The 14,129-nt window shown below is 52.7% G+C and overlaps 3 protein-coding genes across 3 annotated transcripts; 1 reads left to right on the top strand and 2 right to left on the bottom strand.

The window, feature by feature from the left end:
* Positions 1-1,559: 1,559 nt before the first annotated feature.
* Positions 1,560-2,326, bottom strand: QC762_119970 (uncharacterized protein; the record flags this gene model as incomplete). The annotated part of the gene is made up of 2 exons (XM_062886431.1): positions 1,560-1,789; positions 1,861-2,326. 2 exons carry the CDS (start codon positions 2,324-2,326, stop codon positions 1,560-1,562), a joined length of 696 nt encoding a protein of 231 aa, XP_062749517.1.
* Positions 2,327-3,496: 1,170 nt separating this feature from the next.
* Positions 3,497-4,303, bottom strand: QC762_119960 (uncharacterized protein; the record flags this gene model as incomplete). Its single annotated transcript, XM_062886430.1, has 1 exon — positions 3,497-4,303. One exon carries the CDS (start codon positions 4,301-4,303, stop codon positions 3,497-3,499), a length of 807 nt encoding a protein of 268 aa, XP_062749516.1.
* Positions 4,304-8,509: 4,206 nt separating this feature from the next.
* CHT2_1 (Chitinase 2) lies at positions 8,510-13,082 on the top strand (the record flags this gene model as incomplete). Its single annotated transcript, XM_062883069.1, has 5 exons — positions 8,510-9,190; positions 9,268-10,373; positions 10,432-11,599; positions 11,636-12,064; positions 12,113-13,082. The coding sequence occupies exons 2-5, from the start codon at positions 9,830-9,832 to the stop codon at positions 13,080-13,082; spliced, it is 3,111 nt and encodes a 1,036-aa protein (XP_062749515.1). The 5' UTR covers positions 8,510-9,190; positions 9,268-9,829.
* Between the last annotated feature and the right edge of the window lie 1,047 nt (positions 13,083-14,129).

Raw genomic sequence — 14,129 nt, 5'->3', positions numbered from 1 at the left:
GAGCTGGCTGCCGGGACATATGCGTGGGTGGCTCAGCGTGGTCGATGGTTGGACGGCAGCGATGGAATTGGGTTTAGGTGCGTTACTCACCAGGCCGAGAGCCAGCGCAGACGAGTTGAGCGTCGTCTGCTACTGGTCCTCGATTATTATCTAGGCGGGACGAGTATCGTCTCCGTAAACAAGCCCAAAACTCCCACGTTGGATTTCCTGGGGAAACCTGGGAGGTGGCTAGGGGATACAGATGCAGCAACGGTCGGGCGGGCTGGACGCGACGACGCGTGTCCGACGTTGGCTGTCGGCAGGCGAAGTGAATATAGCCAAGGAAATAATTAAACTGAGGCTAAAGGAGCGACAAGAAAGGTAAAGGGGCTCGATCCGCACAAACACATGGATGCGCAACAGGGCAGGCTGGCGATGGACTCGACTCGGCAGCTTGCAGCTGTAAAAGGGACGCGAGAATGACCGTGTGTCTGGCTCGAGATGGGGATGGGGAGGGGAGGTGGAGGGACCGGGTTAGGACGAGGAGAGGGTGTCATGGGCCGACTAGCAATTATTTTTTCGGACTGGGAACACCTGCTTTAATGAGCCGGGCCTTGTCGCGCTCCACTGCTGGACGAAGCAGACCAATCCGTAATTTCGGTGCTGTTGGCTGGATGACACCTGAAGAAGCAAACAGGGGCTGATCGTAAGGGTTCCTGATGCTAAAAGAAATCATAGGCAAAAAGACACAACTTGTAGAACTTTCTCCAGGTTTTGCAACGGCGGCTGGTTTTTTACCTCGTCAACTGCCAGGTCACCAGCTCTCTAGAACTTTACTTGGCTCGCCCCGGAAAAGTTAAAAGTTCAGAAAACAACCAAAACAACACGGAAAGCGTGCCATCAAAACGACAACCGACTGGCCACGACATTGTGCATAGGCCACGCGCGCATGGTTTCCCTTGGCACTAAGGCAGGCCGGCGGGATCCACATTTGAACTCCCACGGAAGCCAATTGCATCACATCTTCAATTCACCGTTCAAAATGCTGGCAGATGAAATGATTATGCTCCCCGTACTCCGTACAATCAGCAATGTCTCGGTCCGTTCCGATGATCGCGGGGGGTTGGTTATCGGCAGCCAGGCCGGCCGAAGCAGCCAAACTTCCCGAAACAATGGGTTGTTTGATGGGACGCGGCCGTACGTTTGGCAGTCCCGCCACTTCTGTATGTTTTGACGGTGATGCATACGGTGATGCATATCGGGCAGCGACTCGTGCAGCAACGGTAGGGATAGCCATCTCGCCTCATGGAATGGAATTCAGATGAGCAAAACCCAGACCTTCGTGACATCTTCATAAACACCCTATAACCAATAATACCATTGATGTACAAAAAGGCGGAAAACCGTCTCCCACGCCCGATTCCGTGCCCAATGGCGAGTTGTCTGAAACAGCAGTGCTCCATGTTGCCCAATCCCGGCCTCCTCGTCACTTACACCAACCATTGCCTTCCCGATTCCCTTGCTGTAAATACCCACAAAAGAAAAAACATCAGTCTCCCACGCCTCCCGAACTTCCAGGCCTAAACATCACAGAAGAAATCAAAATTCTCATCCGAATCAACCAGCACCGACTCGGGCGGCGCCTGTTCCTCCTGTCCTTGATCCTGCCCCCGATTCGGATCCTGCCTCTGTCCTCCATCATCACCACGACCGCCCCCTTGCTGTGGCGGTGGCTGCTGCTGCTGCTGCTCACCCGCGGCGCCATCAAAAGATCTGTTGGCTGCCGAAAGCGCCGCACTCTTGCATTGTTCTATTCATATGTCAGCCCTATCTAGGTATGCTATCCCTCTCCAGTGTAAGTGTGAAGTAAGCAAAACTTACCCATCTGCCTGTCACACTCCCCCACCGTCAACTCCCCGTCCCTCTGGCCCCCCTCATTCGCAATCTTGGCACAGGCATTCTTCTGGTTGTCACAAGCCCTGTTGCTCGCCGTCGCAAAATCGGGAAAGGTATCCCCGTCGACAGCAAACGGTCTGTCAGGATCACCAGAGTTGGTAATAGCAGGCGCCGCAGCCCCCCCCAGGGCGGAGGTAAAAACCTGGAGGTTTGCCGCCTGTCGGGGTATCAACACGGGGAGGGTGCTCGTCAGGTTCTGGAGTTGCTCAACGTTGAACCTTCGGACCGCGGCGTGGAGGGCGAGGTTGTCGATCTTGACGTTGCGGCTGTCGATTCTTTGGTGGGTGTACCGAGGGTTGTGGATGACGCCGCCGTGTCCGTCCGAGACGAGGATGGTGGCGGAGGTGGTGGTGATGCCTAGGGCAAAAACTGAAAAGGAGAGATAACGCATTTTGACAGAAAAGGGGTATCAAAGAAATGCCGTTGATCAAACAAAAAAAAATGCTATTCAGAAATGAAGAACTAGACCACCTACCATCACCTGGATGGACGAACTGACAATATCAAAAAGAGAGGACGAAGTGAACCCTTCAAAATACACAACAACAATATCAAAAAACCCCAGGTTTCGATGGTAAAAGACGAGCCTCAAAAGATAGTAAACTTAAACCACTACAGCATGTCTACCCCGCGCTGTCAAACCCCAACCCAATCCCCGTTTCTGCGCATGGAGCTATTCCCACAGAAAAAGTCACCCTGAAACCTGTCTGAGACAACCATGATTTACCACGAGGCTCGAGCACCACCCGTCACTCAAGAACTTTTCCCCCGAGAAGAACGATGCACGTGATCTCCCATGACGCAAAAATCTTGAATGAAGTTCGAGAGAAATGCCCCTTGCATCACCAATGCCGTCATCGCCCCCGGAATTTGCGCCGGCGCCGGCTTCAAAGCTCCCGACTCGATGCCAAACCAAATCCCAAGATCAGATGAGAGTGACACCTGCCATTCAGACAAAGTTCGCACACTAGTTCTCAACCGACAATTTCTGGCATTTCAAAAGTTTGAATGAAGCGGGGAGTCATAAGCTCCTCTTTCGGCGTCACTTCGTCCATCTCTTCATCTCAAATAGCTTCGAGAACCGAGATTTTCATATTTTTTACTAGTGTAGATGGTAGAAAGGTAGGTAGTCGATATTGGTATTAAACAGTAACTTCTCTTTCTCAACGCCATGTCGTTACTTTTTGAGGATGGGGAATAAACAAAGATAATAATGTAAAAGGAGAGTAACGAATAAACAACCCTCCCTCAGCCACACGCCGAGGATAGATTCCCAATCTATGCTGACCAGAACCAACCACCCGATAGAGAGAAAAAAAGGCAAAACGCTTCTTGTGATGAGCTCCTGAGCGAAACAACACATTGTCTAGTCCTCCACCATGATACACATTGGGTTTCGTTTCAAGTGGCGAGAACGAGAAAACAATCGTCCTTGTCCACTGAGCATGCAAAGTAGTGATGATGTTGTAGTTGTTGCAACCGTTAAAAAAAAAACTCCGGGAGGCTTCCCATAAATGGCAGAATTATCGACAGGTAAGAAAATGGCCGTGAGAAGAGCACGTTAGAAATTCGATGCCGTGTTGACATGTGTTGGCGCGTGGTAGCTCTCGAGTGTGCTCTGGAAGGGAGTGCGTGTGCTGGTCGATCCAATCGTGTCTGGCTTCTCGCCAACCGCGCTGTAATCGTCCATCAAGGTGTCTTGCTCCTCCTGCTGCTTCTTCTTGCCCCAAATCCTCCAGGCAACAAAACCCAGACCAGCCAAAACAACAGCGCCGCCGACACCGACCACCACGCCGATCACCGTGTTGCGCGTCGTTGTGGACATACCCGTGTCGCCGCCATTACCGCCACCTCCGTTTGGCAGTGGTACCGAGATCGAGGTAGTCACAACTTCATCGATGACCGTCGTTTCCTGACCATCGGGATTAGTAGTCACGATGGTTCTGGTGATGGTCTGGACGTGGGTGGTGGGCTCATCGCTTGCGTCGGGGTCTGGCGGGGCGGTGGTCGACGATGTGGAGGAGGAAGAGACGGAGTTGCCTGGCCGAGGGGTTGTCGTCGTCGTGGTGCTGGAAGTGACCGAAATGGAAGTTTCCTCAGGAGGCGGCGGGGTTGATGATGTGACGGGTGGTGGTGGTGTTGTTGAGCTAGTGCTTGGTGTTGTCACTGGGGCATCTGACGTCGATGGCGCCGGTGGTTCGTCGGCAGGGTCAGAGGCAGAGTTGGGCGGCGCATCGCCACCATCGTCTTGTCTTCGCTGGAGAGCTCTTTCATGTCGGGCGAGTCTTGGGCTCACAAACGTAGCTTCGGCGACAGAGGCGGCCGACAGCCCCAAAACGAATAGTTGAAGGGCTTTTCTGACATGCATCGTGGCTGGTTGAGTCCGTGACAGTCAGATACCTAGTCTTTGTTTTTTTACCAAACTTAAAAACCGCTTCTGCTAAAATATGGTCGGTCTCCCAGCGATGCTTGTGTCCTTTCGAAATTGGTCTCGTGCGAGATGACTGTTTCGAATGAGATGGCCAAGGCGCGACGGGAACCGTTACAAAGCCGTCTAATGTGGGCGAAATGAAAGGCCCGTGTGACCCAGTTATCCCGATATCTCGACAAAGCTTTGTAGGAGCGGCGTGCGTACGTGCCGAATTAGAAATAACGTGGTAAAACGTGGTAGAAACGAGCGTGGGTGAAAACGAAAGGGGAAGCGAATGAATTTGAGATTGGAAGAGGACGGGAAAAGTTGTGAGTGGCACCTTGTTCAGCAGGTTGCACGGAGAGCCCAGTGTCCCGCAAAATGATGACAGGGGGTTACTTCTTCGGGAGGCGGGCCTCCTTTCGTTCTTCGTATCACCCGCCCCCCCCCACTGGACCAGACGGGCAGGTGGCCTCCACATCAACACGACCTCACATCAGCAACCAACGAGAAACGGCAATCAAATCAGGTGACGGTAATCAGTAAGAAGCGTTCATTTTCAAAGCCTCAACAACAGCATAGATCATAACAAAGTTCTCTCTTCCTGTGCAGCAAGAGATTCTGTTACTATGCAGCTTTGCGATATTCGTCCATCGTATCGGTTCAATGTGGCGCCCTTCAAGCCAGCCCAGCCGCCGCGAGCCACTTCCGCAGCACATGATTGGCCGGGGCCGTTTCTTCAGGGGAACAAACCGACCTCGCACAGCCACTGAACCTGACCATTCGCCAGTGCCCCAACAAATTTGCTGCGATGCCATACATTGGCCATGCAGACTGTACCACAAGAAAACTGCTGTGAGACTATCTAAAGGGGCAAAAGAAAAGACTTCTCGCCGTTTTACTAGCGCTTGTTTGCCATCTGCAAGAGAATTTCAAAGAACAAGAAACTGCCGAGCGAGCGCCGTTAGAGATTCCCCGCCCAATGCCGGGCATCCCATCTGATCCACCAAAAATAACTGTCCAGTTCGCTAGCTAGTGGCTAGTTTGACGACTGACCACCGGTGCTGTCGTTTATGCGGGGGAATCAAGATCGGGGACTCGACCCTACAGACCTTGGCCGCATGAAGCTGCGTTTGCTGTTTTCCTATGACGATCACCTCACGCCTTGGAATGGCGAGCTGGGATCGACCGTGGTGTTTTGGTGCTTGCTGGTCGTTGTTTTCAGGGTCGTCGTGGTACCAGGGCTTTCCTGGTCTCGGATGCCACGGTCTGCCGTCATCCCATCTACCCCTCTTGGCAGTTTGGACGAAAACCAGTTCACGTCCGTCACTCGACAGCACCTCTGCAATATCGAACCCCAGAATGGAGCCCTATGGCGCAAGCGGCGTTTTCTGCAATTTCTTATCTCGAAAAGTTTCTCCGACCTTGGGTTTGAGTCTCACGAGATTGTTTGGGGTGAGAGACAATGTCACATCACTGATCGTATGTCGACATGGACACGTTCTGCCATCTGCTGGGCCCTGGGCCAGTGACGTCTGTTTGTGCTGAGCTGTTCTTGCGTTGGACGATGTAACCTATCTCTCTGCCCGTGACCATGTGAGATGGCTCGCACGACACAGGATAGGCGAGACATATATGAGCTTCTCTCCAGACAAATGCCCAGAAGGTTCGAGGGATTTAAGAAAATGCACTCAACCAGCAGCGACTTTCCTCAAGAGGCGATAGAGAACTATATCCAAGTGCCAGAGCTGGGATACACATAAGAACTTGTTACCTACAGCACAGGGTGTTCTCTTGCTGTCCTCTGTAGTCCAAAGCATTTCGACTTCTCGGGGAACCAATATAAAACTCCGAGACTGCTACAACTACTTGATAGTCGCCCATAATACAGGTCACATCGGAACGTCTATTCTAAGTCAAAGTTGAGTTGGTGTTGAAGCATCACACCCAAGCTGCCGTTGAGGTAAATACGGCGTGAATAAGACCTCGACTCGAAGTCAGAACATAAATCAATTTTAGGGTGTCAGGTGAACATCCCGATAGCTTGCATCTGCAGCAAGACAACCATGCGACAAAACATTCTATATTTGCAATCTCGAAGTCCCGTTTCGAGGTGTCTTGTAGGCATAGGATTTGCGTGTCACCTTAGTGATTGGCTACCGCGAATCTCATCCAAACTGCCAAATTCTGAAGAGTATGTCTCTCAACCAATGCCCATCATCGTATGGGGATTTTACGGAGATTTTACGGAGATTTATCGCGAAGGGTGACAAGGTAAACAGATCACAAAGTATTGGGTCTTCAAAACTTGATTAGCCAAGTACATACAGGCAACGCAAGGCGTCTATCAAGAACTAAATCCCGAACAATATTTTTTCATTTGGTTGATATGCAACTAAACAGATACTGTATTGAGAAAACGGAGCAGTCTTCGGCAAGTTCATCGACTAGGTATCCAACATATAGATACCTAGAGATGGGTTTGCTCAACGATGCTTTCCTTGAAGTTCAACAAAGGCATGTCTGGAACCAGAAGGGCACCAGAACAATGAACTTAATTGTATCGTCTTTCCGTCTGTGCGATGTTAAAGGCAAGCCTAAAGCACCTGACTGGCAAAGGCCTTTCATGACGGCAATGCGGAAGTTGGTTGGGACGAAGTCGAACAGATAGCTGGAGCTATAGCCACTGTATTCCAAGTTGTCCAACATGGAAGAGAACATCAAGCAACCAGGAAATCGGCGATTACTGCAGAGAGCGCCCTCTACAGGGGTTGAACCTGCAGTGTTTTGAACCTGAGTGGTGGTGTTTACAGAGCAAGGCACCAGAACACCTGACCAAACACTGTGGTGACTGTACAGAATTTTGTTGGAAGGAGCTGTCGAGCTTACTCTTATTAAGGGCAGGTGGGGGAGGGGGGCGGGTGAGGTGAGTCGATCCCAGAGGATAGCCTCCTGGTGGTCCAAGCATGGCTCAGGCTTCAGGTCTTGAGGAAGGTGCTCCAAGGTCTATACATATAACAACAGGAGTAAGAGGATCTGGCTGCTGTTCGATATCGTGGTGCCGATCTTCTAGAGAGAGAGAGTCTCTTCCCGCTAGGCATGGACGTCTTTCCGTCAAAGAAAGCATTACGCGGCCACCTAACTGACAACGCTTCAGGCGGCTGTGATAGCTTCGCTTGTCATCTAGAGAACAGGGCCACAGACGAAATTCTGCAAGCCAACACTATGAAATTGGGACTACCTTACTCAGTTTTATTCGAGTCTTTTACATTGGGCATTCTGCGTTCTGGCATCGGGGCACCCGGTGCTGGCTTTTCCCTCGTTTTTCTTATCATCATAGATTTGGACTAAACGAGTTGAGGATTTAGGGTGACTGCCAGCATGTGTCCTAGGAACATATTTATTATTTGGGAGGACAACGTCCCGATAAAGGCAAATCGTGCCCGTCTTGACTTACTCTGTAAGATCGAGCTCCTCATGTCTATCATTGCTACCAGCTCAACAGCACCAGGAAACATGACGTTTGTACACCGAAAGCTCTGTCACATTCCCATTGTTCCAGCACCCCTTATCGCTGCTCCACCTTAGGCAGCGAGGGACCGAGGCATACTCCAGGGTCGAGAACTTTTGCGGTCTCGGCCTTGAAGAGACATCTCCGGTTCGTCCGTTTTGTCAGGTGCTTTAAAATGTCGGGGACTTGTGTCTTTTACTGGGGGACTGCGCACAAGTGGCCATTGGCCAGCTGTCAAAAGGTGGTATCAAAACAGCATCGCGGTCAGAGTCCGGAGATTTCAGCACGCTTCGCTACCGGTTTACCCGGAAGAAAAAGAGGCTATTTTCAGCACATCCTTCCAGCAGGCTCGCTTGGCGGGTTTACGGCGCTTTCAATGACAGCCTTAATTGCGGTTTTATTATCAAATCTGTGCAACGTGAAGTCTTGCGCCAGGGCCGAGATGGCATGATGATGGGGGGCAGAAGGAATGCAGGGGCATTCACACTTTCGGGACGGGTAGCCCGGTGGTGATGAGAGGTGGCTGCAGGATTCGGCGGCTGCACCGGACGCCCTATCCGTCTCTGAGGGGTTCCACAAAAATACGGGCTGCAGCTGGAGAAGCCACCAACGTTTGATGGCTGGGCACCTGACATGAAAATGCCATCTTCCCTCACCCATCATCGGGGTTTTGAACCGTGATCCTGAGATGTCGATGCCCCAGATTGGAGGTTTATTTTTATTTTTGACGGTATCATGGTATGGTCGAGTTGATATGAGGTTAGAAAAGGATCCGGTCTGTGCTCGCCAAGATGGTCAAGCTCTCTCGGTTCTTCAATGGTGGACTCCACGCGCGAGGCTCCCAGGCTGGCCGCGGCGATCAGCGCAGAGCCTCACTTACTAAGGAACCCCAAAAACCACCAGAAGAGTCAGAGACAGGTATCAAAGATCGAATGGTGGAAAATACCAGGAGTCTCTTGATCGTCAGGCACCGCAGCGTGGGTTTCTGAGAAGGCAGGAATTTCGGCATCCTTCAGTCCCCTCCCTCATATTACCCCCAAATAGTCTTTTGCTCAGTGACCAACGAGGGTTTTTCCAGACCGGCGCTAACACGTCGAGTCAGCCCGGTAAGGAGCACAAGGCCCTCGCAGCAGCACACCCAAGGAATTCCATCTGCTTTTGGCATGGTGTTGCGTTCAAACCGGGGTCACGGCTGCTGTCCCCGCACATATGCAGAACCCAACATCTTCTTGGCAGGGGCTCCTGCTGTTTTGGGGCACATTATTGAATCGAACAAGTAAGAACCTGCCAGTGAAAAGCAGGTACACGATATGCCCGCATCTTGGGGGCAACAGGTATGGAGATGATCATCTGGAGAGTTCAAGAGGGACAGAGTATGTTGGACGACCGGAAGCTGATAATGTTGACACAGGATCATCCTGCTCTTCTCATCCGTCAACGATGGTGACCAGGCTCTGAGGGCATAATTATGGCTCTCCAGTATTGTATCACCGCACCGAGGGCGGACGTCCACGGTGTATCTCTGACAGCGCGCGCCTGGGATCGGGGTAGGGTTGCCATGCATGTGCTCATTTCCCACCCACACACTATTCCTTGGACCCGTCCTCACACGCGGAGGCCGACCCCGACAACTGGCTGAGAGCGCCAGATCTGAACCGAGCGTTGGGTGACGGAAGGTTGATGCAGAAGGAATCCCACGATCCTGGAGCCATGCCGAGTTGGGAAGCAGGAGGCATCAAAAAGGGCGCGCCGCCCACTTTGGGCGAAAGTTCTCGCCCTTCACGTCTCTTGGTCCTCTCCAAGTCAACTCTCGACGGCGGCGTGCTCTTTCAGCCGTGCAAACATCTTGTTTGCGTCCTTTCGTTGTGCTATCGCAGCACCATCCACTCATTACTACTACGGTCATCGTTGACCAGACGCTCTTTTTGTTTACACACATACCCCGTGTTATTAATATTCCGTCAACCTCCATAATGTTCACCAAGACTCTCGTCGTTGCCGCCCTGGCCGCGGCTCCCGCTTTTGCTGCTCCCGAAGTCAATGTCTACTGGGGTCAGACCGCCGGCTCAAGGCTTTCCACCTTCTGTGATGCTTCTGGATTCGACTATGTTACCGTTGGTTTCCTCAACAAGTCCCCCTCCCAGGACCCCTCGGGAGCCAACTGGCCGGGTACCAACTTTGGAAGCCACTGTGATGGAGTGTACTACAAGTACAACGGTGCCAACACCAACGTCCAGTCCGACTGCGGAAAGATCGCTGCCGACATCAGATACTGTCAAAAGAAGGGCAAGAAGGTCCTTCTCTCCATTGGTGGAGAGTGGAAGACGACCGCCAACTACGACCTCAGCAACGAAGCCGAAGGACGTCGCTTTGCCTTGTTCGTGTGGCAAGCCTTCGGTCCTCGCATCGCCGGCTCCATCGTCCCAAGACCGTTTGATGATTACTACCTCAATGCCGAAGCGGGTGAGGAGAACTTCGTCTTTGATGGGTTTGACTTCGATATCGAGAAGAGCTACGGTAAGCTTAACCTCGACTGCCCATGATAACACCGTGATTGGCTAACAGTTTCATGAAGACGCAAACCAGTCAAAGGGCTATATCGCCATGATTAGCAGTCTGCGCCAGTTCATGGCGACACCACAACTCAACCCAAACAACCGCCAGTTCCTGATTACCGCCGCTCCCGAATGCCCTCTGAACGATCCGTATTACAAGATGAAGCACATCATCAAGAACAGCAAGTTTGACCTTTTGTTCGTCCAGTTTTACAACAACCCAGGATGCCATGGCGTCACCAACAACAACTTTGACACTTGGGCCTCGCATCTCCAATCGACCGCCAGCAGTGGTGCAAAGATTTTCATTGGATTGCCTGGAAGTACCAATGCTGTTCAAAACGGTGAGGCGAGTGGCTACCTCACGCCCACCAACCTCCGAACTGTCATCAACAAGTTCAAGGGCAGGGCTGCATTTGGTGGTGTCATGATCTATGATGCCACCTATGGCGCGAGCAACATCGTTTCAGGCTCCAGCCCAGCTGGATTGAACTACTACCAGTATGCTCGAAGCCTTTTGGGTGGCTACACCCACACCGTCACGCCCCCGGCTCCCACACCGACCGCTTGCGTGCGTGAGTATAGTATCAAGTCTGGTGACTACTGTTATCAGATTGCTGCCCGTGCCGGTATTGATCTCAGCGATCTCAATGCCTTCAATCCTGGTCTCAACTGCAACATCCTCGGACTTGGGCAGAAACTTTGCATCAAGCGTGGTATCCCCAAGCCTGCCAGCTCCAGCTCCAGCTCCACCATCTTGAGCACCACTTCTTCCACCACTGTGAGCAGCACCACTGTCAGCACTACCGTCTCCTCCACCGAGACCAGCACTACTACCGTCTCCTCTACCGAGACCAGCGCCACCTCTACCGAGTCCAGCACCATCTCTACCGAGTCCAGCACCATCTCTACCGAGTCCAGCACCATCTCTACCGAGTCCAGCACCATCTCTACCGAGTCTGCCACTGAGTCTGCCACTGCCAGCGAGACCGTCACCGAGACTGAGACCATCACTGCCAACGAGCCTGACATCACCACCTCAACCGTTGAAACCTCTGAGCCTACTGGCATCACCTACACTGAGGATTTTACCAGTACTGAGACTGAGAGTGTGACCGTGACCGATATCATGCCGACCACCACAAGCACCATCTCTACCGAGTCCAGCACCGCTGAGTCTGCCACCGAGTCTGTCACTGAGTCCGCCACCGAGTCTGTCACCGAGTCCGCCACTGTCACCGAGACTGAGACCATTACCACCAGCCCTACTCTCACCGAGTCTGCCACTGCCACCGAGACTGCCAGCGAGACTGAGAGCTATTGCGAGGATGACGAGACCACCACCAGCGAGACTGCCACTGCCACCGAGACTGCGAGTGGAACAGAGACCGTCACTGCGACCGGGTCTGCTACCGAGTCTGCTACTGCCAGCGAAGCCGAGACCATCACCGCCAGTGCTACTCTGACCGCTAGCGAGACTGAGGTTACTACTGTTAGCGAGACTGCCACTGAGACTGAAAGCTACTGCGAGGATGATGAGACCACCGAGACTGCCACTGCCACCGCTAGCGAGACCGAGTCTGCTGTTGTCAGTGGGACTGAGACCGCCACCGCCAGCGAGACTGAGGCCGTCACCGAGACCGCCACCGCCAGCGAAACTGAGTCTGCTGTTGTCAGTGTGACTGAGACCGCTACCGCCAGCGAGACTGAGGCCGTCACCGAGACCGCTACCGCCAGCGAGACCGAATCTGTCATCGAGACCGCTACCGCCAGCGAGACTGAGGCCGTCACTGAGACCGCTACCGCCAGCGAGACTGAGTCTGCGATTGAGACCGTTACAGCCAGCGAAACCGGCTCTGTTATTGCCAGCGAGACAGAGTCTAGCATCGAGAGCGCTACCGCTAGCGAGACCGGGTCTGTTATTGCTAGCGAGACAGAGACTCTTCCCGCCAGCGAGACCACCACTGACGGCCCCGTCATCACACCCTCGGAGAGCTTCACCACCTCCACCATCTACTCCACCACCACCTTCACCGTGACCTCGTGCGAGCCCTCTGTCACCTCCTGCCCCGGCCGCGTCGTGACCAAGACCATCGCCATCGGCACCACCGTCTGCCCCGTCACCACGACCGACGCTCCCGTCATCACCTCTTCCTCCTCCCTGCCCGCGGGTTACACCACCTCAACCATCTACTCCACCAAGACCCTCACCCTCACCTCGTGTGCTCCCACCGTGACGAACTGCCCGGCGGGTAGCACCACCACTGTCGTCGTCCCAATCGGAACAACTGTCTGCCCTATCTCCGAGGCGGAGGCCACTTCCACTCCTCTCCCCGCTGTTCCAGGCGTGGAGACTAGCTCCAAGCCAGCAATCAAGGTTATTACTGATGTCCCTGCTGAGGAGGAGACGACGACCTCCACCACGACCTTCGTCCAGCAGTTGACTACCATCATCACTGTGCCCAAGCCTGATGTCACTGCTACTTCCAAGCCTGCCGGTGGTGACGAGGGAGTTGTTGTCAAGCCTACGCCCTCGGGTGGATTCCCTTACAGCAGTGGGTATGTCAAGCCTATTGCTTCAGCTACGCAGCAGCCCGTGACTGCTGGGGCGGGGAGGAATGGGGTTGTTCTGGGAGGTGTTATTGCTGCTGCCCTTGTCTTGGCTTTTTAAGGGTTGAAATGAGGGGGGTTTCTTTTGTTGAACGGTAGCTTGCATGAATATAATGTTTTTTTCGTTCACTCCACGTTGTATTTATGTAGGCTTTGGGGTGAGTGGCTGCGGATGTTCAAGGGGTAGGATAATATGAGTTGATTAGATTGAGGTTGTTCAACACCTTTTTTTGCTGTGGTTGTTAACTTTGCCGGTTTGGTTGTGTCAATGCATCGGAAGGTCTACATTTGCTCAGAACCTTCCACGAAGGCTGATTGTATACCAGAATTGATTGATTCCCTCTCCAAGATCCAAGTTTGTCACCCAGCCAAAAGAACGAAGCAAGGGATACCTAGGTGGTATCACTTTCTAGGCCTCTGGAAGAATGATGAGGTTCGCGAACCAGGCATATTCCCATCTACAACCCCCATCATCATAACATGACCTGCCCTCCCTCTCATGCCGTACATGCTGCATCACATAAAAAGGTGTTCATGTCGTGCTCCACTCTTCTCTCGGTGAACAGAAAACTTGAAAGACATTCGACGGCATCTTCCAGCCAATGACATGGTCATGATCCCCACACTGGCTGCTGATGGCCGACTGTTGTGCAACACTTTTTGAAAGGTTTTATTTTCCCTCTCTTTTCTTTTTGTTCCTAGAAAATGGGACACGGCACACGTGGTTGGGTTGGACGACTGATGGTGGTGGCGTTATTTCACTGCGGGTGTGTCAGCGTGTACACCGACGGATATCGGCTCGGTTGATGGGTGTGTGGCTTGGGGGGTCCTGGGTTTTGGGGATTGTTTTCTCCCGATTTCCTGGGGGATCGAAGATGGATTACAAAGCGAGGCATATGTTGTGATTTGGAAGAGTTGATCGAGGTGGCTAACAGTGGAAAGAAGACTGAGGCTTTGAAGGCTTCGATGGAGGTTTTCGGGTGGTCATGGGGTTAGTAGGAATCTGATCCGATGACTGATCTGATGTTTTCATGACTAGGGCATACGAGGCATAAACAGTGGCGGCTGCACTGTTAGCAGGCCTTGGCTTTCTTGTCCGCAAAGTGCC

This window comes from Podospora pseudocomata (assembly GCF_035222375.1).
Source record: "Podospora pseudocomata strain CBS 415.72m chromosome 1 map unlocalized CBS415.72m_1, whole genome shotgun sequence".
Taxonomy (NCBI): domain Eukaryota; kingdom Fungi; phylum Ascomycota; class Sordariomycetes; order Sordariales; family Podosporaceae; genus Podospora; species Podospora pseudocomata.
Note: the sequence above shows the minus strand (reverse complement) of the source record. Positions and strands in the feature narration are given on the sequence as shown.